The sequence below is a fragment of the Talpa occidentalis genome, unplaced genomic scaffold (assembly GCF_014898055.3).
Source record: "Talpa occidentalis isolate TD23 unplaced genomic scaffold, MPIMG_talOcc4v2.1 talOcc4.3, whole genome shotgun sequence".
Lineage (NCBI taxonomy): Eukaryota > Metazoa > Chordata > Mammalia > Eulipotyphla > Talpidae > Talpa > Talpa occidentalis.
Window position 1 is genome coordinate 130,906,372 of NW_023603184.1, and position 25,675 is coordinate 130,932,046.

At 35.1% G+C, this 25,675-nt stretch overlaps 1 protein-coding gene across 1 annotated transcript in view; it reads left to right on the forward strand.

The window, feature by feature from the left end:
* CPS1 (carbamoyl-phosphate synthase 1) overlaps positions 1-25,675 on the forward strand; it is a 114,578-nt gene that overhangs the window by 42,865 nt on the left and 46,038 nt on the right. The window contains exons 15-21 of the mRNA XM_037523974.2: positions 533-690; positions 2,226-2,354; positions 5,998-6,142; positions 7,078-7,288; positions 8,649-8,847; positions 12,330-12,506; positions 16,270-16,388. Coding sequence (XP_037379871.1) covers positions 533-690; positions 2,226-2,354; positions 5,998-6,142; positions 7,078-7,288; positions 8,649-8,847; positions 12,330-12,506; positions 16,270-16,388 — 1,138 coding nt within the window. The remainder of the gene's footprint in view (positions 1-532; positions 691-2,225; positions 2,355-5,997; positions 6,143-7,077; positions 7,289-8,648; positions 8,848-12,329; positions 12,507-16,269; positions 16,389-25,675) is intronic.

Here is a 25,675-nt window from a genome sequence, read left to right on the forward strand (position 1 = left end):
TTCTGGTTAGTTGGTGTAAGCAAGTTGGTGATGCAATCTCTGTATCAAATATGGAAGACTTAGCCAAACTCAGATAGCAAGTTAGTTAAAACACACAATTTTGGTGATTCAAACCCAGATAGATATCCTTGTCACTGAGATTATTTAAATGAGAGAAACTCTTTTGAAAATGGAGCTCAGAAAGACCTTTAGAATATACTAAGATCTTAAGATTCTCTGTATTCCTAAGATTTTTTATTATTGTGAATTTTATTATGGAGAATTTCACTTTTATTATGGAGAATTTCACCTTGCACCTGAGGTGGTTATATAAGTGACAGAGTTATCAGCAAAAAAATTTTTCAGAATGGGTTCTGAATTTTAACTTAAAAAACATTTTTTTACATCCTATATGCAGTTCTATTGTGGATGGTGATGGCTTCTTGAGGCTAATTTTAAGATTTTAAAAATTCTGTATTATATTCAGATAGCTGTTAAAAAATTCCATAAGAGTTTGAGATTTTAAAAACTGATTATTTCCATTCTTCTGTAGGAGTGGAACTATTCAAGAGAGGTGTGCTCAAGGAGTATAACGTGAAAGTCCTGGGAACTTCAGTTGAATCCATTATGTTCACAGAAGACAGGCAACTGTTCTCAGACAAGCTAAATGAGATTAATGAAAAAATTGCCCCAAGCTTTGCTGTGGAATCGGTAAGGAATCTTTGCTCTAGAGAAGCAGTACCATTATTTGTCCTGTATTCTAGGGACAATGATTTGTCATACCCATAAATAATAGTTAAAGTTATACTTGCATAGATTTTCTTTTAGCAATGTGCTAGCACCTGAGAGACATTGAATGTGAACTGCTGAGATGTTAGGGATTGGCATTCATAATGTCTTTTATTAAAAGAAAACATAAACCCAGAGACAAAGTGGTTCATCAATAGTTGAAGTGCCTCCAATCTCATAACTTCTAAATTAAAATTAAGAATTGTAATAACTTGCTGTGCCAAAGTGATTTTTACCTTCTTCCTGTGACCCATTCACACATCTTATATGTTAGAACAACCTGTAGATGGGAAGTGATTGGATTTCCATGTTCTTGTTAGAATGGACTAAATGTTTAAAAATAAAATTACCTAGAAAAAAAGTCATTGACTTTATTCACTAAGGTCTATGACTGAGAAACCTGTTGCATAGATGTTAAGAAGGACAGATGGTTTTGCATTTCTATTAATCATCTTCTATTTTATTCCATCCATCTTCCATTCTATGCCTATTGGCAAGCCTTTATCAGGTGCCAGGAAAAAGTCAGCTTCTGTACATCTGTGTTTGCCTTGACTTTGCTCCTGATTTCAGGCACATAGTTAGTGGAGTAGGGGTACTGGAAGCAGTTTTTGATGCAATTTTCCCCATTGTACAAATAGGAAGCTCCTTAGGGAGAAGGCAAGTATTGCTGGAACAACTAAAAATGGACCATGTATGTTTCAGAAAAGAATGCTATCAAGTATATGGCATGTTACAAAGCTGTCAATCAGGAATAATCCCAGGATAGCTCTGCTGAACATTTGGAAAGCTCCTGCCATACATTTATTCTTTCATTGCCAGATTTAATTATGTCCTTGCTTCCTCAGGATGAGAAGCAGGCATATGGGAAAGGTGTAATTACATTCCCATTGGTAGTGTAATAATACTCGATGACAGGAAAATATAGCCACCATATGTTGTATTCTGTAAGCTAAAAAAAAACAACAAAAACCCAAGCTTCTGGGACTACTTTCTGACGGGACTTGAAAAATGAAAAATCTCTTTCTATATAGTGTTCCTAATGGCTAACTGCAGTAACACTAATTTAGTTTTAGTAGTAGAAGACCTTGTTTCATTATGAGATGAAAATGTTTAAAATGAATTTAAAAATTCAACATGCTTCCCATTCTCAAATTACTGATGATTATTTCTGCTTGGACCATGGCTTCATTTCTCTATATGGCAAAATAAAATTCACCACAAAGAGGTAAACAAACAAACCAAAAAAACCCTTGTTGCTTATTTTTTCAATTCTAGAATTTTACTTAAAATTTGTAAGATAACATCTGTTTTTAGAAGGAGTAGAGGGAATCATATAACATTTCCATTCTCATTTTTCCCAAATAAATTGCTTTATATGAATTGCCCAATTCTCTTGGGGTGGTCTTTTCTGTGAGTGTAGCCTGCTTAAATTGTTGAATCCTTGTTCTTGTTGACAGATTGAGGATGCGCTGAAGGCTGCAGACACCATTGGCTACCCAGTGATGATTCGTTCTGCCTATGCCCTGGGTGGGTTAGGCTCAGGCATTTGTCCTAACAAGGAGACCTTAGTCGATCTCAGCACAAAGGTATGTATTTTCACAGATGCAGTTCTGCACAACCAAGAAAAGTGACTTAATATACCTTTTCAACTAAGAAAGTTTAATAGACAAGAAATAGTGTTTTCTCATGTGGCATATAAAGAAACAAAGCAAAGGGACAGAAAAAACTAAAACAGAACAACCCCTAGAAATCTGATTATAGATTTGAGGTTACCAGAAGGCGAGTGTGAGGGAATGGGGAGTAAGGGAGAAGAAGGTTTGATGGAATGTGGTAGAGGTCTATGGGTGCTTTAATGGGGGGCTTGTATGGTAACATACATCTGACTGGAGGTGAACCTATACCTTTAATTAGATAGTGTTACAAACCAGTATCAGTCAAAAAAAAATACTGTTAAATAATAATGATAATAAAAAGAAATAACATTTTCTCCATTTATTAAATCACTGCTATGTTCTCTGAAAGTGTTTTTTTTTAAAGATTTATTTATTTATATAAGCACTGGGGTACAGGCCAGAGGCACAGGAGAGTGAGAGAATTCACCAGAGACAGAGCAGGGAGAAGAACAGGCAGAAGGACCAAAGTACACTGCTGAGGGGAGCAGCGGGTGAGACAGGAGAGGTCTGCCTCGCCATGTGGGTAGCTCCCTGGCTGGCTGGGAATCAACCCAGCACTGCAGAGGCTGCAGACAGCTTCACAGCGCTGCACTCAACCTGCTGCACCACCAGGGAGGCCCTGAAAGTTTTGTTTAAAAGATGACACTTTTGAAAGTGAAATGCAGTGCAGTTATTTACATGCAGACAGTGTTAACCCAGGTGGTCCTAGGTAAACTGGTGATCACTCTGCCTTCATCTTTGTTGTCCTCACTGCTGATATCAGTGCCATGAATTTAATCCATTTTCATTTTTCTGAGCTTCACAATCTGCTACAAAATACCTATAATGCTAAAATGTATTTTAGTAATAAAAAGTAGACTGTAATATCCTATTTTCCATTATGTTTTGAAATGATGGGACATGAATGACATCTAGTATGTGAAACAAAACACATTAAGTAGGTGTTTAACATCATATCAAAAATGAGTGAGCTCTCTGCCACTTACCACACACAGATAAACAAAAGTGATATTTGAGTGCTTACAACTTCTTTTCCATCAAAATCACTTTTCTATATTACTAGATTTTATTTTCTTAAGTATAAGGGGACAAATTGAGAAAATTGATATTTTCTAAAGCAAAAATTAGAGATTAACGTAGAAAATCTGTTCTATGAAGCAGTGGGTTTTGCCCACACTCATTGCTCAGAGGATGGAATAGCGGTGCTGGTGGCTCAGTGCTTATTTGTTGAATGAATACATGTGCAGCCAGGAGCCTGTGTAACTTACATAGCAGACATGGCAGTGAATCTGACAGAATTCTTGTGAGGGCTGTTTTGGGAAGTGCTGAATAAATAGTTCAAGCATAGCTTATAGCTTTATGATGATTTCCTCTTAGAGTGAAAGAAAACCAAGTCCTTGAATTGCTGACAAGGGATTTTGAGGACAAATAAAATAAAATAAAATAAAATATATTCAAATAACAATGATGGCAAACTTACACATTGACGAATTGAATTTACTTTTTCTAAAGTTGCCAAAACAAAAACAATGAGGGGAAATATAGCTAATATAAATGTTTCTTGTTTGCATTATGAACACTTGAATCATGTATTTAAAGAAAAAAACATGTTTATGGAGGTACACATCTTTTTCCCTCTAGCCTCTTAGAGGTCCCTGGTGTTTTCAATATTAGCAATCTCTTCATTACTACTAATTGTGATGATATGTTCTCTATTTCTCTATTAGAAATGTATTTATCACAGTGTGGATAGCTAACACTAACTTTTTTCTCTAAAAAAATTTACAATGAAGGCAATTTTGGAATAGGATAGTTTAGTTTTTAATTATTTATATTCCTTAAATAGTCAATAAGCCTTTCAATGATTCTCTTTGTTGAAAACCTAACTTTCCCTGTGGGAATAATTACTTGCATTGTTCTATTCTATGCTACCCCTTCATCTTCATGAGATGATGTTTCATACCATACCTTTAAAAGCTGTATGAACTCACCTCGGTCTCTAAATTAACCTTAAATATAAAATCTGAGGCTTGAGAGAAAAAGAAGTGAGATTAAATGTGAATATAATTTCAGTTGTCCTTGTGTTCAAATATCTAGTCTACTTTGTTAGCACGCAGAAAGGTTTCCCTGAGTTCACACACATTTTTCCTTAGAATTCTTCTTTTAGCAGACACTCCTACTGACAAATTAGTCATTATTCAGTTGTTAACACTGGTTACAGAGTTTCCTAACCATTTAAAAAACTTCATCATGGACAGTTATGAGACAAATGTGTTACATTTGCAGCTGCACATGCTGGAGCCTGTCCTGTTGACCAAGGTTAAAAATAATAGTGTTGATTTTTTTTTCATTGTCTTTTTTTAATATTTTATTTTATATAATTCTTACATCATTTTTCATTTTTGCATAATGTATGCATTTTCATTTTGGTTATATTCCCCATACAATTGTACCCCTCCTTATTTTGACCCTAATCCTTCCTCTCCCCGCCCCCCCTACCACCGTAGTGTGTCTCTAATTTATAGTTGCTTGTTGATTTTGATTTTTACTTTGTATTAATTAGTCTTTTTCCTGGTCCCTTATTTAGGTTTTCTAAATTCCTGCTATGAGTGAAACCATCGGTATTTTTCTTTTTCTAAAAATAATAATAATAATAATAATAGTGTTGAGACACATTACAGAAGAACTTATATTGCAATATTATTTCATTATATGTCCTCCTAGTAACTTAAAAACATTTGAACGCCTTTCTCCAGTTCCTTTCTCTTCCTTTCATTGCTGTAGTAAATCAAAAATATATGAGACAAAGGGATACTACTGTCTTGGATTTGCAGACACTAAATATCCTGAGGTCAGAGATTACCTCTTTGTATTTTGGGTTCAATGTTCTACCCACCAGTGGCTGCTCAGTAAATATGAAATGAAAATTATACTAACTCATATCTGTTTAATCAGGCATACATGATATATGACTCAGTATTTAAGCACCAAGGCAGTGATTAACCATGATAATAGTTGCATATGATTCTTCTAATTCCCAAGTTTCATATGCCATCTTGGCTACTGTTTACAACCATCATCAGCTTCTTTCTTCTCCTCATCAACATCAACTGACTTTTATTGTGTATGTCACTATACAAAACACCCTCAGCTATTTTAGAGAAAGCCAGAGTCTTTAGACTTATTTTTCCATATTTATTCGTACTTATCACATTTTCTAGTTTCACAGAAGCCTAGCTGCTGAAATAATTTCATTTCCCTCTGCCTGATTGCTCAATTATTTTCTCTTTTTCCTAAATTAGTTTGATTTAATGTCATATCAGCACTTTGAATGGCAAGCCTCAATAATGTAAATCAAGCATATTCACTGCTGGATGCTATTCCTACCACCTCACTGATTTTCTGACACATTGTGTCTTGGAGCAGACAGGGGGATGCAGACTGAGCTTGAGAATTTGGGTCTGACCAAGGTGTAAGCTAGAGCATTTTGCCAATTTCCCATGTTTAAACCATTGCTTTTTCTTACTCTTGAATATCCTTTGTCACCAATTTCCAGGCCTTTGCTATGACCAACCAGGTTCTGGTGGAGAGGTCAGTGACTGGTTGGAAAGAAATCGAATATGAGGTGGTGCGAGATGCTGATGACAATTGTGTAACTGTCTGTAACATGGAAAATGTTGATGCCATGGGTGTTCACACAGGTAGGCAGAGAATCATCAAGAATTATTGTCATGCCTTCGGTTCATGTCTTTGATGGTGCATGGCTATCTTCACTAAGTTCTTTTTTAAATACTATTATTCCTAATTGACAGACTAGTGATAAAATTTACACATAACAGTATTTCTCAGTACTGGAAATACATTAAATTTGTCATCACAAAAACCCTATCAAGTAAAGCAGGTATTACTATCCTGATTTTTTTTTTGAGAAAAGGGTCAAATATAGGCAATGTAGTGAAGGCAAGACTTGGTGTTGAGAAGTAAGATTGCAAAGACTTAAATTAGTCTGGGCTGTTAGTCACCAAGTGAGGGAGGAAATAGCCACCCCCCCCCATAGTGTTGAGATCATATGGCAGTGTGGGAGAGGGTCTTGCTGAGTCAGTAGAGACTTGAATATATTTGTAGGCTGAAGGGATGGTGACTGAAAGTTAAGAGATTGAAGCTATTAACGTTGTGGTTGGAGAGGAGTGAAGAATGGGAAGGGATAAGATAGAGAAAACATTGTGCCTTGGAGCAGATGGGGGGATGCACAATGTGTTACCCAGCCTGTCTGGGTAACACACAATGTGTTACCCAGCCTTTCTGGGTAAAGAAGAGCTCATATTTTATGGAAGGAAGTATTTGAACAGAGAGAATTTGAAATAAAGAGTAGCAAAACTGATAATGTCAATCTGGTAAACAGATGACTGAAATCTTCAGAGCTAAATGAGCTTGGGAAAGTGGTTTCTATGAGGCATGTGTCAGAGTGAACAGGTGAAACAAGAATCTAGGGATATTATAGCTGACATGCCTTACTACACAGTACCATGACTTAATTCTTTTCCTAACAAACCTGTGTACAGTAGTATCTTGTATTGTGAAATAGATTAATTCACTAAAGTTGCCACCAAATAGTAAGTGCTGCTTGTATGTACAGGTGATTCCGTTGTTGTGGCCCCAGCCCAGACACTCTCCAATGTGGAGTTTCAGATGCTGAGACAGACGTCAATCAATGTGGTCCGCCACTTGGGCATTGTGGGTGAATGCAACATTCAGTTTGCCCTTCATCCTACTACCATGGAATACTGCATCATTGAAGTGAATGCCCGACTCTCCCGAAGCTCCGCCCTGGCCTCAAAGGCCACTGGGTAAGGCCAGAATGATTGACCCTGGTTTGCAATTTCTTTCCTGGTAGGATTGGAAAATTGACAGCTAGTGGAAGACTGTGCAGCATTTATAAACTATAGTCTCCATTTCTGTTTGCTGCCTTCAAATCACTTAGGACCCTAAGGACATGATTATTAATGAGCTTGCCGCCAAATTGATGCAAATGGTATTGCTAGCTGACTGTGTTTGCTGGCTAATCATAAACTAATCAAAAGCTAGGTGGTCAAAGCAGGCTGTGAAAAATCTGCTTCTTAATTGCACTTTGCAGATGTTGTTAAAAAGTGCAAATTAATCCTTAATTTTAGTCTTCAACTGGCATCTTAGGTATACAGCAAATGGTAGACAAATAATACAGTTCTCTCAACTTAAGCATTCAGTCCACCTTATTTTAACAAAACTTCACAAGACTAAACTATGTTGGTTTTTCCATGGGTAAATACTGCAGTCACGTAAATAAGTTTGCTGTCTGTATAAAAACTGCTAACAAGAATAATTGGGAAAATTTATTAATAACTTCTGTTTCTATTAGAGTATTTAACATCTGACATTTAAATTGTGTGGCATTTAAATGAACAAATGTCTACTCCTAAGATTTTTTTTTTTTTAATGTAGCTACATAGTGTTCCATGGGCTGGTAGAAGGCACATTGTGTTAAGAGTCAGCAGACCTGAGTTTTTCTGGTTCTTCCACTGAAACATCACATTGTTTCTATAGGTTTCCTTATCTGTTAGGGGAGAGTTATACTGCAGGGTTCATATGTAATTCTATAATGTTCTGAATTATTTTCTCAAACACAATTACCAAAACCGACTTTCCAGAGGATAGTCAAGTTTCCAGAATGTTAGTTCTGCAAAGAACCCAGAGATAGTGGCTTAAAGATAATTTAGAAACAGAGCAAGGACCCAAATTTGCAAATACATATTTTCTCTCCATTCCATATCCAGTAGTACCAGTTAGCTACACTGTCTTTCTAGGTACAGTCATGTAATATATTTTTTAGAAAAATATATTGCAGATTCTTATCTTAGTAGATGCTACATACAAGTGAATACTTTGTCAAAGAAGCTATTGATTTTAGATTGAAGAGGTGAGGGTTGGGAGTTGTAGTACTGCATGTCAGATGCACTGAGAATTCTTTTGTGATCTCTGTCTCTGTGCTTGATCATAAAGCACATTATTTTGTAAGTGGCTGTTAAATATTTGTACAGAGCAGAGATCACTTATGTTTTATACCCCGTTGTTAAATAAAGCTAGAATTTCTAAGACTAATTTATGTTTTGAGTTATTTTGCATGCTTACTGCTGAAAGAAAATAAAGATGAAATTGTCTCTTCCTGTATAGCTACCCATTGGCATTCATTGCTGCAAAGATTGCCCTAGGAATCCCACTTCCAGAAATCAAGAATGTTGTATCAGGGAAGACATCAGCCTGCTTTGAACCTAGCTTGGATTACATGGTTACCAAGGTTCCTCGCTGGGATCTTGATCGTTTTCATGGAACAACCTCACGAATTGGCAGCTCAATGAAAAGTGTGGGAGAGGTGAGTCCTTGGTTTCTTCCTCTTTTGCTCTTAGGTGTTTTGTCAAATCTTTGACATTAAAAGTCTTAAATTTGTCCGGGTATTGGGTTCTTGATTAGAGGGTATATATGAATTTCATATCCTTCCTAGTGTTTCAATATCTGTTCATTATTCTGTTAAGATAAGGCATTTGTCACTTGATTATTTAATAGATTCTACAACCTTCTATTCAAAAGGAAAGATAATGTATGTGAGCATGTAATCTGTACATACACATGAGAACATATATCATATATGTTTTATATGTGTATGTGTGTTTTATAACCACAACCAAACCAAGAAAATAAAGTGATATAAAAGACAATATTGTATACCAAAAAGATTACTGAATGGAGGTTAAGAGTTCAACTTTAGTCCATTCACACAGTTTGTTACTTCACCCTCCTTAGTCCTCATTTTCCTTGTCTATTAAAGAAAAGTTAAATGTTAAAGCAACTGACCATTTTTGTTTTTTATTAAATTGAGAACAACACCTGGAAGGTAATATTTAAATTTCCTTTTATTATTCTGAAATGTTCTAACCTTTTAGCACTCTTAATTTTTCATAATGTTTTCTTTTATACTATTTAAAATTAAATTTAGCTTTGGAATTATTCCATCTTCAGATACCTTGTTCCTCTGTGTGGGAGGAAAGAATGGAATCAGATCACTGCCTCTGAGTTTCACTTCATTGCCTGCCCCCACCCCTCAATCTAGAGATGTATTTCTTTTTGCATTCAGAAGACTTCGCTTAATGGAGAGAAGATGAGACTGGAACTAGATTAACTTGGGTTTTACTCTTGGCATTGACACTTGCTTGCTAGACACTCATCAGGACACTGACCCTAAGGTTCTCCATCTGAAAAACGGAGATGATCTTATAAGGTTTAAGGTTAATTCATGTAAAGTGTTTAGTGATCTCTTCTAAGGCACATTTATATAGCATACCCCCTGTATATACTCCATCACCATTATTATTACTATTTATGGGTAGAGTTTTTGGATATCAGCAGTATGGATGAATCTCAATCTTTATATGTCTGTCTGTCTGTCTATCCACCCACCCACCCACCCTCCTACTTGTCTATCATTTTTCATCAGGTATCAGCCATCTATCATAATTATTCCTCTCATATTGTCAATGTAACTGCTCTTAGTCTGTGTCTAGATAGCCATGCTGATTAGATTACAGAGCCGGAATCTATTTATGATATGTTGTTATATATTGGCCTTCATTTGTCCCACATTATAACCTAATTTAAACTAGCCATTTTAGAAATCCATGCCACTTATAAGAGGTAACACAGCTTAAACATATCACCAATGCAGAGAAAAAGAAAAAAAATACATTTTTATTGATTAATCATATTTACACATGAAAGGCAGAATTATTACTATTTTGGTTTTCTTAATTTCCAAGATATTAAGGGAAAATTGTGAAGTAATGACAGATAAAGAACAATTTAACATTTTAAATTAAAATGTCTTACTTGTTATAAAACACCATCAATTAGTTTTTTCTCCTTATAGTTTTTTCAACCTTAGTTTTTCTATTAACTTCTTTAGTATACAATACAATTAGAATTCAGATGTCATGAGAAAGTTTATTAATTGTGTTTCTTTCAAATAAATAGATGTTTAGTTTACATTTCATGGAATCAGTCTTTTTTTTTTTTATAATGTTCAAAAGTAAAATTTGTAGGACAAAGAATACAAGATAATTTTATAATCTTTTCACTTGGGGCTTATTATCTAAGAAATTTTTGTTGACAACAAATATTTAGCACCTTACATTTAGTTCAACTCAGGTTAGAAAACATTCCTCACATTCTTGCTGCGAGCAAGATACTTGAGTATAAAACAGCGAAAAAAAATGTAGTTAATTGGAACACATTATTTCTTATGGTAAATTCAGAGAATATAAACAGAACCAAATGTAATATTAATTAAAATATGGTAAAAATTAAAATATGTAGTTTACTTACATGTGCTATGAAAATATAGTAGAATAGAATCAGGGCTGGTCATGGTAGTTATTCCACTAAAACAGCATTCCCACTAAAAAATTATGAAATTTTTACTTAATGAATGTAAATTTTAATAACATGAGGTATTAAAAAGCACAAAGTTTGGAAAGCATAGTTTTCTTTTATTATTATATAGGTGTGTTTATTTCTTTTTTATTGAATGTAAAGTGTACTTAAAAACAATAAAATGTTTTTTATGAAATTAAAGTTATAATTTATAATTTATTTTTATAAAAATCTACTTACCCTATAGTAAAATTTTAAACATCTAATTGTTATAAGTTTTATTGAGTATTCCAGGAATATTATAAAATTATAAAATTCCTTAATTCTCTGGTGCCATGAAATACCTTATTTCTGGCATTTTTTTCCATGCCCAGCAAATCCATAAACTCATCATGTAATTTTCTAATATCACTACACCTCAGAAACTGCACATCTGAATGGGACTACCATCTTGAGAATCTTTCCTTATTTCTAATTAAATTTGAAACAGTCCAAAAGGTTACCTTTTGGGTTTTAGTGAGTTTTGAATATGCATCTTGTGATAGTTGCCACAAAGATTTACTAAAATGGCATTAATGGGAATTTAGATCTATTTGAGGAGTCACGGAAGTTTACTGAAGGCAACATTATGACTGTTATTATTTTAAATTGGAGACCAAAAATGCATAGCAATCTATTATTCCATGGAAAGATTCAAAGACAGTGTTTATCCACTGAAAATAACTAGGTAGGCTTCAAGGTCAATTTAAGTTTAGTTCTGACTTGTAACTTGTCCAACTAAATCACCACATGGTTTTTCTAATTGATTAGTGTACAATCAGCTGTAAAGATTGTGGGAAGACATGCTGGATTTGTCAGGGGGAATTTAGTATCCACTTACCTTCAAGATCTGAATCTGTCAGTATTTGTTATGACACTCAAGCTTCTGTGATGAATATTAATGCTTAGCTATAAAGAAAGTCAACCTGTCTTAGGTACTTACTTATACCCATTTAGAACTAATTCTGTTTTTTTAATATATGTTAATATTTGTTGGTTTCTTTTCATTTGCTTTATTGTTAAGAACATCTGTACCAAGGCAAGAGCTTATTAATGGGTCTGTATGGTCTGACTGCAGAGTTCCTACTTTAATACTGTTGGAACAGTTGATTCGTTTCTACTTTAATACTGTTGTATCAGTTGATTTGTTCATTGGTCTCAGCACTTACAGGTAAATTCCCTAAGTGGTAAAAGACTGACCTAGTGATAAAGGCTCATTACATCAAAACCACATAGAAAAAGAGAGGAAGAAAAATAATACCTAAAATGTGAATTGTTTTCTTTTGATAAATGGTTTTGTTCCTGTGTTTTGAAAGCTGTTCTAGTTCTGTTATAAATTAAAAAAATATAAGGTCTTTCTTTAAATATGATCTCTATAAATGTGTACGACAGGTGATGGGTATTGGACGCACTTTTGAGGAGAGTTTCCAGAAGGCTTTACGTATGTGCCACCCATCTATCGATGGCTTCACTGCCCATCTCCCAATGAACAAAGAATGGCCATCTAACCTTGATATCAAGAAAGAACTGGCTGAACCCTCCAGTACTCGCATCTACGCCCTTGCTAAGGTAAACGGTGACAAGAAGTGTGCACACACACACACACACACACACACACACTTTTATTCAGAACATAGCTTTCACTGTAAAGTAAGACTCACAAAGTGGCTTTGCTTTCAGGGATTTCTGAAAAAATTGTAATTCTCTTCATTGGTCCTAAACTGGAGACTTCCATGGATTTCATATTATTCTATAGTTCATGAAAATTTGCCCTTTTTTTATTTGACTTTATGCTTGGACTTAGGACACATTGTGGTTTTAAAGGATCATCATATATGTAAAATATTGCTCCCTTTAATTAATTGAACTATTGGTAAATTTTAAAAACATAAGGTATTAAGGGCCTCCCCGGTGGCGCAGCGCGGTTGAGTGCTGGGTTGCAAAGTTGCCTGCAGACTCTGCAGCGCCGGTTCGATCCCCGGCTGCTCCCCGGCCACCAAAGGAGGGTCCCACATGGCGCGCAGACCTCTCTTGCTGCCCGCTGCTCCCCTCAGCAGTGTACTTTGGTCCTTCTGCCTGCTCTGCTTCCTGCTCTGACTCTGGTGAATTCTCTCACCCCCCCCACCCCCGTGCTTCTGACTGTACCCAGTGCATGTATAAACAAACAAACAAACAAACAAACAAACAAACAAATAAATAAATAAAAACATGCCTCTATTAAAAAAAAATAAGGTATTAAAAAGTACAAATTTTGGAAAGCACAGTTTTTCTTTTATTATTATATAGGTATGTTTATTTCTTTTTTATTGAATGTATTCTAAATACTGTATGTAAAGTATACTTAAAAACAATAAAATGTTTTCTTTATGAAATTAAAATTATAATTTATAATTTGAACTATCGGTACTCTTAAGTAGATTTGATAACATTGATTTGTCACTTCCTATCCCCTTCATACTTGTTCCTTGATATTGTATAAAACTGAATTTTAGAAAGATGCAGAAAAGAGTATCATTTAATATGTGCTAAGACCCTAGAATAATCTTTTTTTATTAGCTTTGTGAATGTGTGTGTTTAAACAATATCAACAGAACATAAAGAATTTCTATGGCTATAGGCTTTTCTATATAATTATTTTATTGGTCCTATCTCTCCTATCCTGCATTTCTTACTTATGCCCACTAGTTCCCTTTTATGCAAATTAAATACTTTATTAATCTCCTTTCATGTTTACTATACTTAGAGTTGTGAAATTTCGGCCCATGTGATTTTATAAAAGGTGACTTGGGCAGCTGGGATATGTCTGGTCAGAAATCCCTGAATGGCTTTTTGACATTTAGGGAAGCTTAGACATTAATCCTCCAGCAGTATCAAACAACACTGGAACCCCAATCCTTCCTGACCATTTTGTGTGTGTGTGTACATGAGGGATGAGTTGATGAAACTATGAATTTTATCTTTCAAAAAGGAATCCATCTTTGTAATTTGCCCTTTTAGCAACAGAAAAAAAGCTATAAATGATTTTGAACTCACTGTAACTTTTATATCCATGTATTGAAAATCCTAGAGAGACAGGAAGGAGGAAAGATTTGCTTCATTGCATGTAATGTGTACTCTCTTCACCTTCATGGTTTCTAAATGCAGAATATTTAAATCTCATTAAAATTCTGGGACATACTGGTATCTTTTGATGAATGTTTCTCAATGTTAAGTTTCAAAGTAATAGAGAATTAACATTTTTCATGGTGGGGAGGGTAGTAGTATCTTTGATAGGAGGTTATTTTAGAAAGCCATTTTATTATTTCACCTTATTTATTCTTCTTATTGCAGTTTTGTTTAAAAAGCAATCTACCACAGTCATGTGTGTTACATGTATGTGAATATATATGTGTACGTATATACAAACACAAACACACACATATTTTCTAAAACAGTAACTGGACTGTTTTCCTACATCTAGTTAAAACATTTCTGCCATTTTGAGGCAAATGAAAAAAAGATGTCTTTCCAAACTTCCATCTAGGTTGTAAAACCAAGCGTATTTCTTATTCTTTTCTATCAGACTTAAAAAGGATGCGAATTCAGGGAAAAAATATGTGGAGATTATTTCTTGTGCACAGAACCCTGGTATGAGCAAGAAGGGCAGGATCTGAGGGATAAATTATTGTCTGCCTGAGTGCTGGGAGAAGGAACTGATTTCTGTTTGTTAGAGGTCATCATTACTGTTCATTTCCACAGCAACCAGGGGCTTGGTGATTTTGACAGAGTGTAAGGACTTTAGAGGGTTGGAGGGGGAAAAAGAATGAAGGGAGTGTGTAAATCTTCCCTCACTTTCATGACTTTTAGAAAAGGGCACCTGGCTCTTAGGTCCGATTTTTTTTTACAGCAGTTTTATTATGGGATGACTGAATCACCTTTTGATTTGGGGTGAATACAGGGCACTATTTTGATTTTGGGAACATTAGAATAACCTCACACTTGTGTGACATGCAAAGCTTCCATGCTGTAGGATGAAGTCCTAAACTGGCAGAATCTTCCTTTCTGCTTGAAACTGGGGAGGTGACCGTAGTTGTCCTTTTCACAGTGAATGACCACAGGATTCTAGGTCCTTCCATTGCACTGTATTGACAGTATTTGATTGCATGAAAGCTTCCTTTGGTCTGTCAAATTGTACTAACTTAAGGCTCTATCCCCCTCACAATTCTGATGCCAACAGCAAAATGTGCCTTTAGTCACTTGGAAAATAAGACAGAATATTAACTTCCTGGGAATCTGGTTATAATTACAGGGAGAATTAGACAAGAAACATAGACTTAGGAACTATACATGCTGTTGAGTGCTCCTATTAGTGCCATCTTACTCTACTCAACAGAATTATGAGCTATGCTATATCTCAGCACTTACAAACATGGCCTTTATGATACTAGAACAATAAAGGCTCTAAGAAAATTTAGCTCCCTGAATTGTAATATATCAGCAGTTACTACACACACACACACACACACACATACTTCTTAATAGGATATAAAAATATTGTGTGTCAGCTTATTATATGTTGTTTTGGAATATTATTATTTTTACCAGGTATAAATTTATGTTTAACAGAAATAAAGAATAACAGTGAATTTATATATTTTGAATAGCATGGTTTTGAAAGTCTCATTTTTTAGTCGCCTTTTCTATTCAATTTAGTGAACCATAGTTTTGAGAAATTGCTAAAATAAACTTGGGAGAAGGGCTGAACAGAAGTCATCACTACATTGTTTTTAGAATATACCAGGATTTGGTAAAATGTCTGTCTCAGTACAAAGGTCACAGTAATTGACATCCTCTCAGAGGACACATTCTAAAGAAAGATCACCAAGCCAGATTTGATCCATAAATTCTCATTTACTAGTTTGTGGGCATGTGGAATGAGGTGATAAAATATTTGCTATTTGCTGAAGGATAATTATCTAAAATATAAGTTAAAGGATCATTATGTTGATTCTAGATTTTCTATCGTTTCAAGCGATTCTCTTTATCCTAAAGAGATGTACCAAATTGAGGATCCAGTTGTTTTACATCATCATATAAAAAGCCAGAAGACAGAGCCCGTTATGGGGCTCTTCTGTGCACAGACCAGGACACCTCTGTTTACCATTACAGAGTTGGCAGCATCTTTAGGTTTATTGAGAGGAACATCTGTGATATATTAGTTTCATATCTAAGTCTGTATATCCTCAGCCTCTAAATACAGTAACGCGGAGAAGGATGACTGCTTTAAGTTTTCAACCAAATAAGACATTTAAAAAATATTTGCCAAAGAAAGTATCTTTTCTCCTTTTGGCAGGCCTTGGAGGATAACATGTCCCTGGATGAGATTATGAAGCTCTCCTCCATTGACAAGTGGTTTTTGTATAAGATGCGTGACATCATAAACATGGAAAAGACTCTGAAAGGCCTTAAAGGGTAAGATAGTATTGCTTTCATCATTTGATATATCTTCTGTGCATATTTTGAATTGTCTTTCTCTTACCTGGAAGCATTTGGCTGAAATGCTGCATTAGTGGAGTAAATAGTGCCAAGGTTAGAAAGCAGAAATGAAGTTTTGCATGTTTACCTTTTGAAAAGTATCTATTAATGTTTCAAAATCTCTTCTACTCCCATCCTTGGCATCAAACATAGTGGTGATTTTATGTCATGAAATTATGAAAATCAGTAACATTTATGAGTGAACTATTTACTTACCAAGTATTACTTAGGTTGAAATTTTATTAATCAATGATTAAATGAATATTATTCCCATTTTCCATAAATTTTCTAAGTTTGAAATCTTTCTCTTTAAAATCTACCTGCACATTAATGAACAATTGTATTCCTCTTGTATTCTACTGATACTTTTAACATGCAAATTTCCAGTTCAGCATACAAATAAGTTTCAAGTTTCTGTTAGTAGACTCTTTATCTCTCACTAATTTACATTTTCATCTCCTTCATGGCCAATTGTTTTTAAAATTTCATTTCATATTCAGAATATTCTCATAATGTCAGTGCTTTAAAATCTGCTTTTTTATTTTTCATGGAAAAAACATTTTCTGTGGCACCTTAGGTGTATGAAATCACAGAGAAGTTTTGTTAGGGGGAAAAGGATGTCCCAAAGCAAATTCCATATAGGCTTTGTGGACTCCACCCCCACCCCAGGTCAAAGCCAAAGACACTGGGAACTCCAAATCCCATCACCACCAAAGGGAAGGTGGCTGGGACCTGAGGGTGGGGTTAAGCAGCCAGGTGGATACAAAAGACAGATATGTGGGCTTTGGGGGCTCTCTCCATTTTTGGGCTCTTGGCTAGCAGCAGCGTCCGGCCAGCTCTGAGAGTGACTTTGGGTTTCTAGGTCGTCGGATTGGGTAGGACGCATTAAAGACTTTATTTCCCTATTTTCTCCCTGAGTTGTACATTTTCCTTATTTCCTTTTCTCTTGTAAATAAACCTTTTATTAACCCTTTGGCGTGTGTCTGTAGTAGAGTATTCATAAGTCCCTTTAAAGCGCGCGGGTGAGGACCCACAGCCAGGAACCCGTTTAATATCGGGGTTGCTCTATAACAGTTTTAAGCATGTATCTTTGATTAAGAGGAATATTTATCACCAATTAAAGAAGACAGTATAATCTATCTCTAACTTCTCTTTAAGAGGACTCTGAAATACACTACTATTAGAAAGAAGTCTCATTTAGAAGCCTAAATGTATGAAAAATTTTGTTTGTGTAAATTATCCTCAAATGATTTGTGAAAAATATAAAAAAATTAATAACTTAAATTGTTGCTGAGGACAGTGGAATAATTCAAAGCCTGGATTTCTTAACTATTTAGCATTTGCAGCATGTTAACTTGGTTACTGTCTTTACCTAATCAAGATGCACAAAAACTGGGCATTAAAAGCACTTTTCTTTTTGAGCAAAATGATGTTCTTTTTCATCTATTCAACAATTGCCCATAACAATGATTGATTTCAAAAATTGGGGAGTTCCTATCTGGCAAAATAAAACTACCTATAGTTGCTCATAACTCATCCTTTCTAGTGACCATGTAAAATGAACAATAGATAGAAAGTAAGCAAAGAATTGAGTCTACACATTCATCTTAGAATTTTGCTGACTTGAGGTTTCCTTTTTTGGTTTATGATGCCAGCAGATCTTGCATGTTGAATTATAGTCTGTCCCACTGTTTTCAGTTTCCCATAACTGATTTCAAATGCCTAGGAAACCACTCCAATTAAACCACATGGGGGTGCTAGAAACTTGCAGTATACCAGTTACAACAATGAAGAGACCTGGGTGAAAAATAGCAGATGTTATTGTGATTTAAATTTCCACTTGATACATTCTGAGTTTTTGACAATTTTTTAATTAAACAGTTTTTTCTACAATCAGAAAACAGGTTGAGTCTAACTAAGCAAAAATCAGTATATATTGGTAGTGGTATAGGTCCTTGAAGAATTCTAATGACTTACTGTTACAGACACTTATTTTTCTGACTTCCACATTCTGTTGCATTTATTGGTTGATCATTTAACATTTTCAGTCTCCATTTTTTTGGAGACTGAAGTCTATTGTAAATAGAGATGCTTTCTACTATTCATAATGATCTGTGTTAAAAACTTTTAATAATATAAGAGTTTATCAAGTTATAATTATCTCTTGTTCCCAAAACTCAACAGATAATTCATGGCACTAGTAAATCCAAATCCTGAACTCATTATCTTACAATACTTTACTGTTTAATTCCTTTCTTTTTGACGTGTCATAGGTACATACATAGCAATTTGGTAATGATTGTATTTAGAGGCATTTCACAAACTGTGTCATTTTGTGACACATAGGGGATCCATCACTGCTGATGGAATATAAGCATGTAATGTTTGAGTTTCCTGTCCTATTTTGATTATTTTCATCCTTAGCCTGAATTATGATGTCTTCTGCTATTTTTTTTTTACAGCCTGTAAATATCTAGGGAGGCTCAGTCATCAAGGTATATACTGTTCCAACAGTAATAACAATTCTCTATTAACAGTTGGTATTATGTGGCTGAATTATGTATTGACAGGTAGGGGAAAGGTTAAGAGGATAAGTTGTTGTCCTTCATTTGCATTTATTTGTTTCACTTTGTTTCAAGAGCTCAACTCCTCCAATATGGGAAAGAGTAGCTTTTGATATAGGATCAGGAAATAGCTATTTATTTGGTATGATTTTAGAGGACCTCAGAATGCTCTTGCCACACCATATCTCTTGGGCCAATGTGCCCTAGACCCTTTGCATTTACATGTCTCCAAGAAAATAGGCAGTCTCAATTGAGAGACAAAGGGAAGCTTGATGTGTGTAACCAGAGAGATTGATGATAGTCCTACTAACTGTGGAATTATGGGTATATCAACCCCTCACTTCTGTAGCCTCATATTTTCCTGTTAATGTCTACTTTATAATTCTGTTGTGAAGCTTTAAATGCTATCAGCATAGAAGACATATGGCACATGAGTAGTGCCCACAAAACACTCTTCCCTCAAAATAAAAATGCTACTTGTAATAATGAAGGGCATTTTATGTTTTTAGATATGTGCATTTTAAAGACACATTTTTCATTGTCACAATTTGCTTTTGCTTATAATTTTTGCAATGTGTCATTTCTTAATTTTCTTTATGATGCATTATCATTTATTTTAATACCAAACCTATTTTTTTAAGGAAACAATAATAACTAGTGATAGGAATGCTATTCTTATGGAAAAATCAATAGCATTCCATTATGCTAATGGGAAAAAATTCCCACTCTCTAGTTGTTAATCATGCTAAAATTCTTCTAAAATGCAATAAACACATTCACTAGTAGAAGATGAGAATATCACTCAAATTGATGGTCAGTCTGTGACTTACGTTTACATATGGTCATATGAAATAAAATGCAGAATCTGATTCCCAAATGGAATATATACCCACTCTATGTGTGTGTGTGAATGCCAACAGATTGGAGTGAGGAAAACAAAGCAATGATTGTAACAAGGTTGGCATTATGGAAATAACTGATGAATTTCCCCTGTCTGTGAGAAAGTAGAATTTATAGTTTAGAAATCACTTCCCTTGAAGGCTTGAGATAAACATCTGTCATGCTGAGGATGATGTATGAAATCCCAGCCTTCTTCAGGGTGATGAGATAAGGTGGGCAGGTATTAGAACAGTTGACCCAGCCTTTCAGCTCTGAATGCTCACTTCCACCAGAACTCGGTTGCCATGTCCAATATCGAACATAGCAGGGGCGACCCTGAAAGACTTCTAGCACAGCAGCCCTTCTTACCAGCTTAGGAGATAACCCCTACTCAGACAGATTCAGCAAAAATATTTCTTTTTCCCACTTGAGTTCATTGTCTTTTCGCTTAAATTGTTTATTGCTGTCCAAGGGCATGCTAGGAAAGTTGGCAGTTCCCCAAATTTCTAAACTGGTATAGCAGCATTCATCAACCTAGATGATAACATATTTACAGTGGATTTCCTTAGGTTCTGAAAAGTTTCTCAGTGTGAGGTGTGCTGTATCCTATAGATCCCAAAGCCTCTTTCAGATATGCATTGGGATTTAGATGTTTCACAGTGACCAAAGATCTATTAACTTCAGATTGCCAGATCACTACAAGGGGCTTAAGAAACGTTATCTTTCAGAATTGTTAGGAGAACTACATTTGTATCAGCTTTACCCATTGGCCTTTAGTATTGAGCCTTTCAGACATTAGTGTGTTCATCTTCACTTTACCAATGCTGACACTTTCACACACAATGATTCTCCCATCAGGCATTTTCATAAATACCCATTAGAAGAAAAAACATGCCTATTTTGGACTACTAAAATGATCAAAATCTTACCTATAGTCCTTTCCTCCATTAAATTAAATTTTGGTAATGCAAATAAATCTGGCCTGGAGGACAGAAGTACAGATACCATAAACCAAAAAACGTGTGTCTTCATCAACTCGGTAGAGCTAATTCCCTAAATTACAACAAAATGTATTTAGAACTCTGTTAATATAGAATCTTGCATTTTGATTCAATTAAACAATTCTGCATGCCTACTAAGTGTAAGGTAATGCTCACCGAATTTATTAACTCCGTATCAGGCACTGTTCTAAGCTCATCATGTAGCTTAATTCTTGCTTCAATTTAAGGAAATTGGTAATTATCCTGATTTACTAGATTGTAAGCTGAACCACTAAGATATTTAGCAACTTCCTTGATACCACATGCTAATCAGTGACAGAATTAAGATAAAACCTGAATAGACTCAGAGCCTAGGGTATTTAATATTTACCCAATATGCTCTATCTGGTGGAAATAAGAATACATAAAATACATGCTTTCAGTATAGTAACAGGCCTCACCAAGTGCACACTAGTCCTAGCACTGTAGAAACAGCACAGATGACAAAAAGTTTTGACTATGTTAGTAATTAATGGACAAATACAGACACAATGATCTCTCCTTGTGGAACCCTTTTTACCATAAGTAAATCAACTATAATGACACTTGTTTGTGAGTAGAAACTTTGAACAGACACACCTCAAACATTTGTATTTGTATCATGATGGATTAGCAATTTTGGATTCAAAGTGTAAGGGCCGGACTGGCCACAGTGCAGGTTTTCTGATCCCATGCAGACCGGGTAAAGGAGGAGTCAAAGTCCTCAGTGGTTTTGCAGGTTTTTTATTGGGGTTCACCAGGCATATGGCAAGCAGGGGTGCTGGCTGGGGGGCTGGGGGGCCTGCCAGGCCCCCCAGCCCCCAGCAAGTCTTCACTCTATCTGGGCTCTCTAGTGTTCGTTCTGCTGCTTCTCGGCTTCTCTTTCAGCTTCGGCTTCAGCTTCTATTGCTGCTACTGCTGCTACTGCTGCTGCTGGCATCCCCGTGACACCGCCCTTAAAAGCACAGTCTTAACTCAGCTGAATCCCATCTACCTATGCCCACACCCTATTCCAGGTGCCCGCCATCAGGCATGCATTCAGGACAAGGATCCATCATCTATCCTGATGGCGGAAGGGCAGAAAAGCCTGATATTTTCTTTACCCTACAAAAGACAATCATTATACTTAAAAAAATATCTAACATGAACTGGCAATAAAAATAGTGCAAGTACTGATAACCAGCTTTGAACCTCTGCTTATCTTCTCCTGTAACTCTGTAATTTTTAAAATTTCTTTACTTTGATTTTTTTGGGGTTCTTTAGCTCATTCTTCATGATGTATCTAGTTCAGCAATTTTGGTAGACCTGCATAGAGTGTGTAATTTTGCTCCTTTACTGGCTAAAACTAATTTGAATTAAGTTTTGAATTCTTCCTTCACGTGATTGGCTTAAAGAAGACAGCTGGCCTCTGCTTGTGCTGTACTGTGTTTAGTGACCAAATGGAAGGTTTCCGTCATTTATGGTTTTTTTTTTTTTTTTTTCATTCAATTTGGACAATTTTCCTGCAATGGTTTATTTTGTTCTATGATTTTTTTTTTTTTTTGCACAATACTGGTATTTATGTTAGCAGCATTGTGGATAACTATTTAAAAAAGGAATCTGTTTTCATTCACTTTTGATGTTCAATGAGAGGGGATCTGACCATGGTGGTATAGTTTACACCATTCAATAGAGAAAGCTGAGATTTTGATTTTTTTAAATAATTGTTGCTGTAAGTTTAATTTACTATGGATTAATGTGCAAATCATCCAGAAATTGCCTTTGTCCAATATTCTATAGGAGTCCTATTTTAGACAATTTTCATTCTGAAGTATTAATGTTCTCTTCTCCCTCCACTGCCACTTACTGCTATAGCTGATGTAGTAAAAAAAGAGTAAAGTGCAATTCTGAAGGGCCCAATTTCCATCTGAACATCACTGTGTTCTATGTGATAAACTATGCCCATTGGTGAGTGCTGAAAAATCATAGGTGTGCCTACTGCTTAGGAAAACAATCTAGGGCAGGCTGGTGAGTTCCACTTGGGCATTCAAGTGCTAAATTGAGCTCAGTAAAGTTGGCCATTTCCCTGCAGCCACAAACTTCTGGCAGATGTAATAATGCAGGTGTCACCTTAGCTGGAACACTCCCTTTGAATGTCCTCTCCTACACATGTTAGTTTCTATTGACTTTTTATTTAACTTGCTCACAAGGCATGACAAAACCAGGCAAGCACACTTTGTGCTTATATTTGATTGCAGTTTTGGGGGGAGGGGAAGTGTCACCTAAAAATTGTTAAAACTTAAATATGAGAAAGAGAAGGGTCAGTACTTTATTTTAGGTTGATAATTTATGCTTTCTGGTAGAGAAAAATAATAATTTTAGCCTTAAAATATATTAAATGTAGAACTAATATGGGAAAAGAAATATATATATTTTCCTTTTTATAACCTGTAGCATGTTTTTGTATTTTACACTTTTTGTGATACTGTATCATGATATATGGTAATGATACCATTTATTATTTTCCCTACTTCAGTCTTTGGACATTCATGTGTTTACTGAATATGTGGGTCTTTATTTTATTGACTACAGAGTGGGAATGGAGGTAGTTGGACACTTAGGTAGAACAAAACTTATTTTTTTAATTAATTAAAATTTTTTTTTACATCATTGTTCATTTTTAAACAATGTTTGCTTCCTCCCATACCCTCAGGTGTAGTCCCCATAGAGTTTCCTTCACCAGTGCACCCGAGCACCATCACCTCAGTCCCTTGTGCTCCTCCCTCCCTCCCTTTGATCCCTCTCTATCCTCCCCTGCAGGATGTCTCTGATTTATAATTGTCTGTTTTTGTTTTGCTGTGTTTTGTACTGTTATTTTTTTACTCTGATGTCTTATTTGGTTCCCCTATATTCTTCCTATATTACTTTGATTTGCAGAAAATGGCTGGGGTACTTAGTATATACAAGGCATGGCACTAAGTTCAGTACTATTTGTTAATAAGTAATTGTTGGTCGTGAACCTACTTCAAAAGGCTTGTAATCTATTTTTGAAGATTAAATATACACATGGCTATACAAAAAGACAAGATGCTTTTAATGACTTTTAATGGAGACATACAAGTGGCAGAAATGCAAAGTCATGAAAATTTAGTGGAGGTTAAAAAAGAAAGACCTTTGCATGTGCTATCTTACATAGGTCTCAATTTAAGAAGTCCTAGGAGGCATGCATACCTCCCCGATATTTTATAGAAAAAAAAATGATAGCGCTGAACACTTAAGTAAACTTTTAAAGTTTTCAGAGGTAGTGCATGTTGGAGCAGGGATTTGAGTTTAGGACTTTTGGAGTCTGAGAACAATGTTTTTTCTTTAGTATATCCCAATATTATGGCAGTCAAGAGAAAAGAAGATTTAAAGCAAAATAGGTATATACCTTGTGAATAATACTATTGCATGGTCTAGGGAGAACAGAGAGTGAGACCAAAAAAGCAATGTTTCCTTTATTTTTGTTGTATTTTTGCTATGTTTCATAAAAAAGACAATTTTACTATAAAGAAATTAAGTCTATGAATTAAGGTGGGTATTTTGTACCTGTTTTTTGAGTGTATATAATAGCTGGAGCCACAGTTTCACTTCATTGATCTGTAATTATTACATGTATACTAACGATGACCTCCATTAAATTGTAAATGGCATTAGAGCAAATTCCAAATGCCATCGTGCTTGAATATGCTTTTATGATATCTGCTTTTTAAGTGCTTTTGCTGCTTTGTGTGACTGCAGAATAGAGTTCACAAGACTTAGTTATAGTGTCAGTTCTGAAGCAGATATGAATGGATTCCAATACTTTATGTACCATATATTTTCTTGGGAATTGGCATGAAGTTCCTTGCATAGACTGAGCAGTCAACAATATTTATATGATAATATGGACATTAAAAGAATGACTAAAATATTCTTGGTAGATAGTGAAAATCACAATTTCTTATTCATGGGAAAGAAGAGAAATTGGAGTGAAGGAAAAGGTATCATAATTCCTGATTGCTCAAAAGGTTCCATAAAATTTTTAAAAAATAAATAGTTTGAGATAAAAGCTCACTCTGTGTTGGAATCAGCAGCTCCATGTTTTATTTGTTCAAGTGATCATGTATCTGCTAATTAGCTAGGAAGCCTTTGAAAAACTGTTTTTTAATAAAAGAGGATTTATCCAAATATTTTATATTGTCAAATAGAGATTATGTACACAGTAAGGATTACAATACTTAGACGGATATTTTCAATTCCCTATTGTCTGTTGAGAACAAACCAAAACATGTATAGTTTTGAGTTAAATAATAATTAACCATGCTTTCTTACTCGTAAGTTTAAGGCATTATCCCAGTTTTCAAAACTGCAAAATTTCTGAAAATTTTTTATGAGAACTACTCATAAATATTTATAATTGTAAAAGATCAGATTTTATTAACCAACAAAGATGGACAAAAATTATTTACTTATAGTATTGATAGTACAGTGTTCTAAATTTCCTTGTGACTTAAAGTTAGTTCTATTATAATGCAGATGAGAAATATCACTATTTTTGTGGGTGGTGAAACTGAGTCACACTGAGGTGTGTGTCATACTTCATATCATATCAGTCAGAGAAAAGTGAGGAATCTAGCCCAGGGTTTCTGCCTTCCATTCTAGAAACTAACCCTTTTCAAAAGCTTCCTTTTAGACATATGACTTTTAAATCAGACAGCTGGAGATCAGTTCCTCCTTAGCTGTCAAGTTGTGAGCTGCGTGT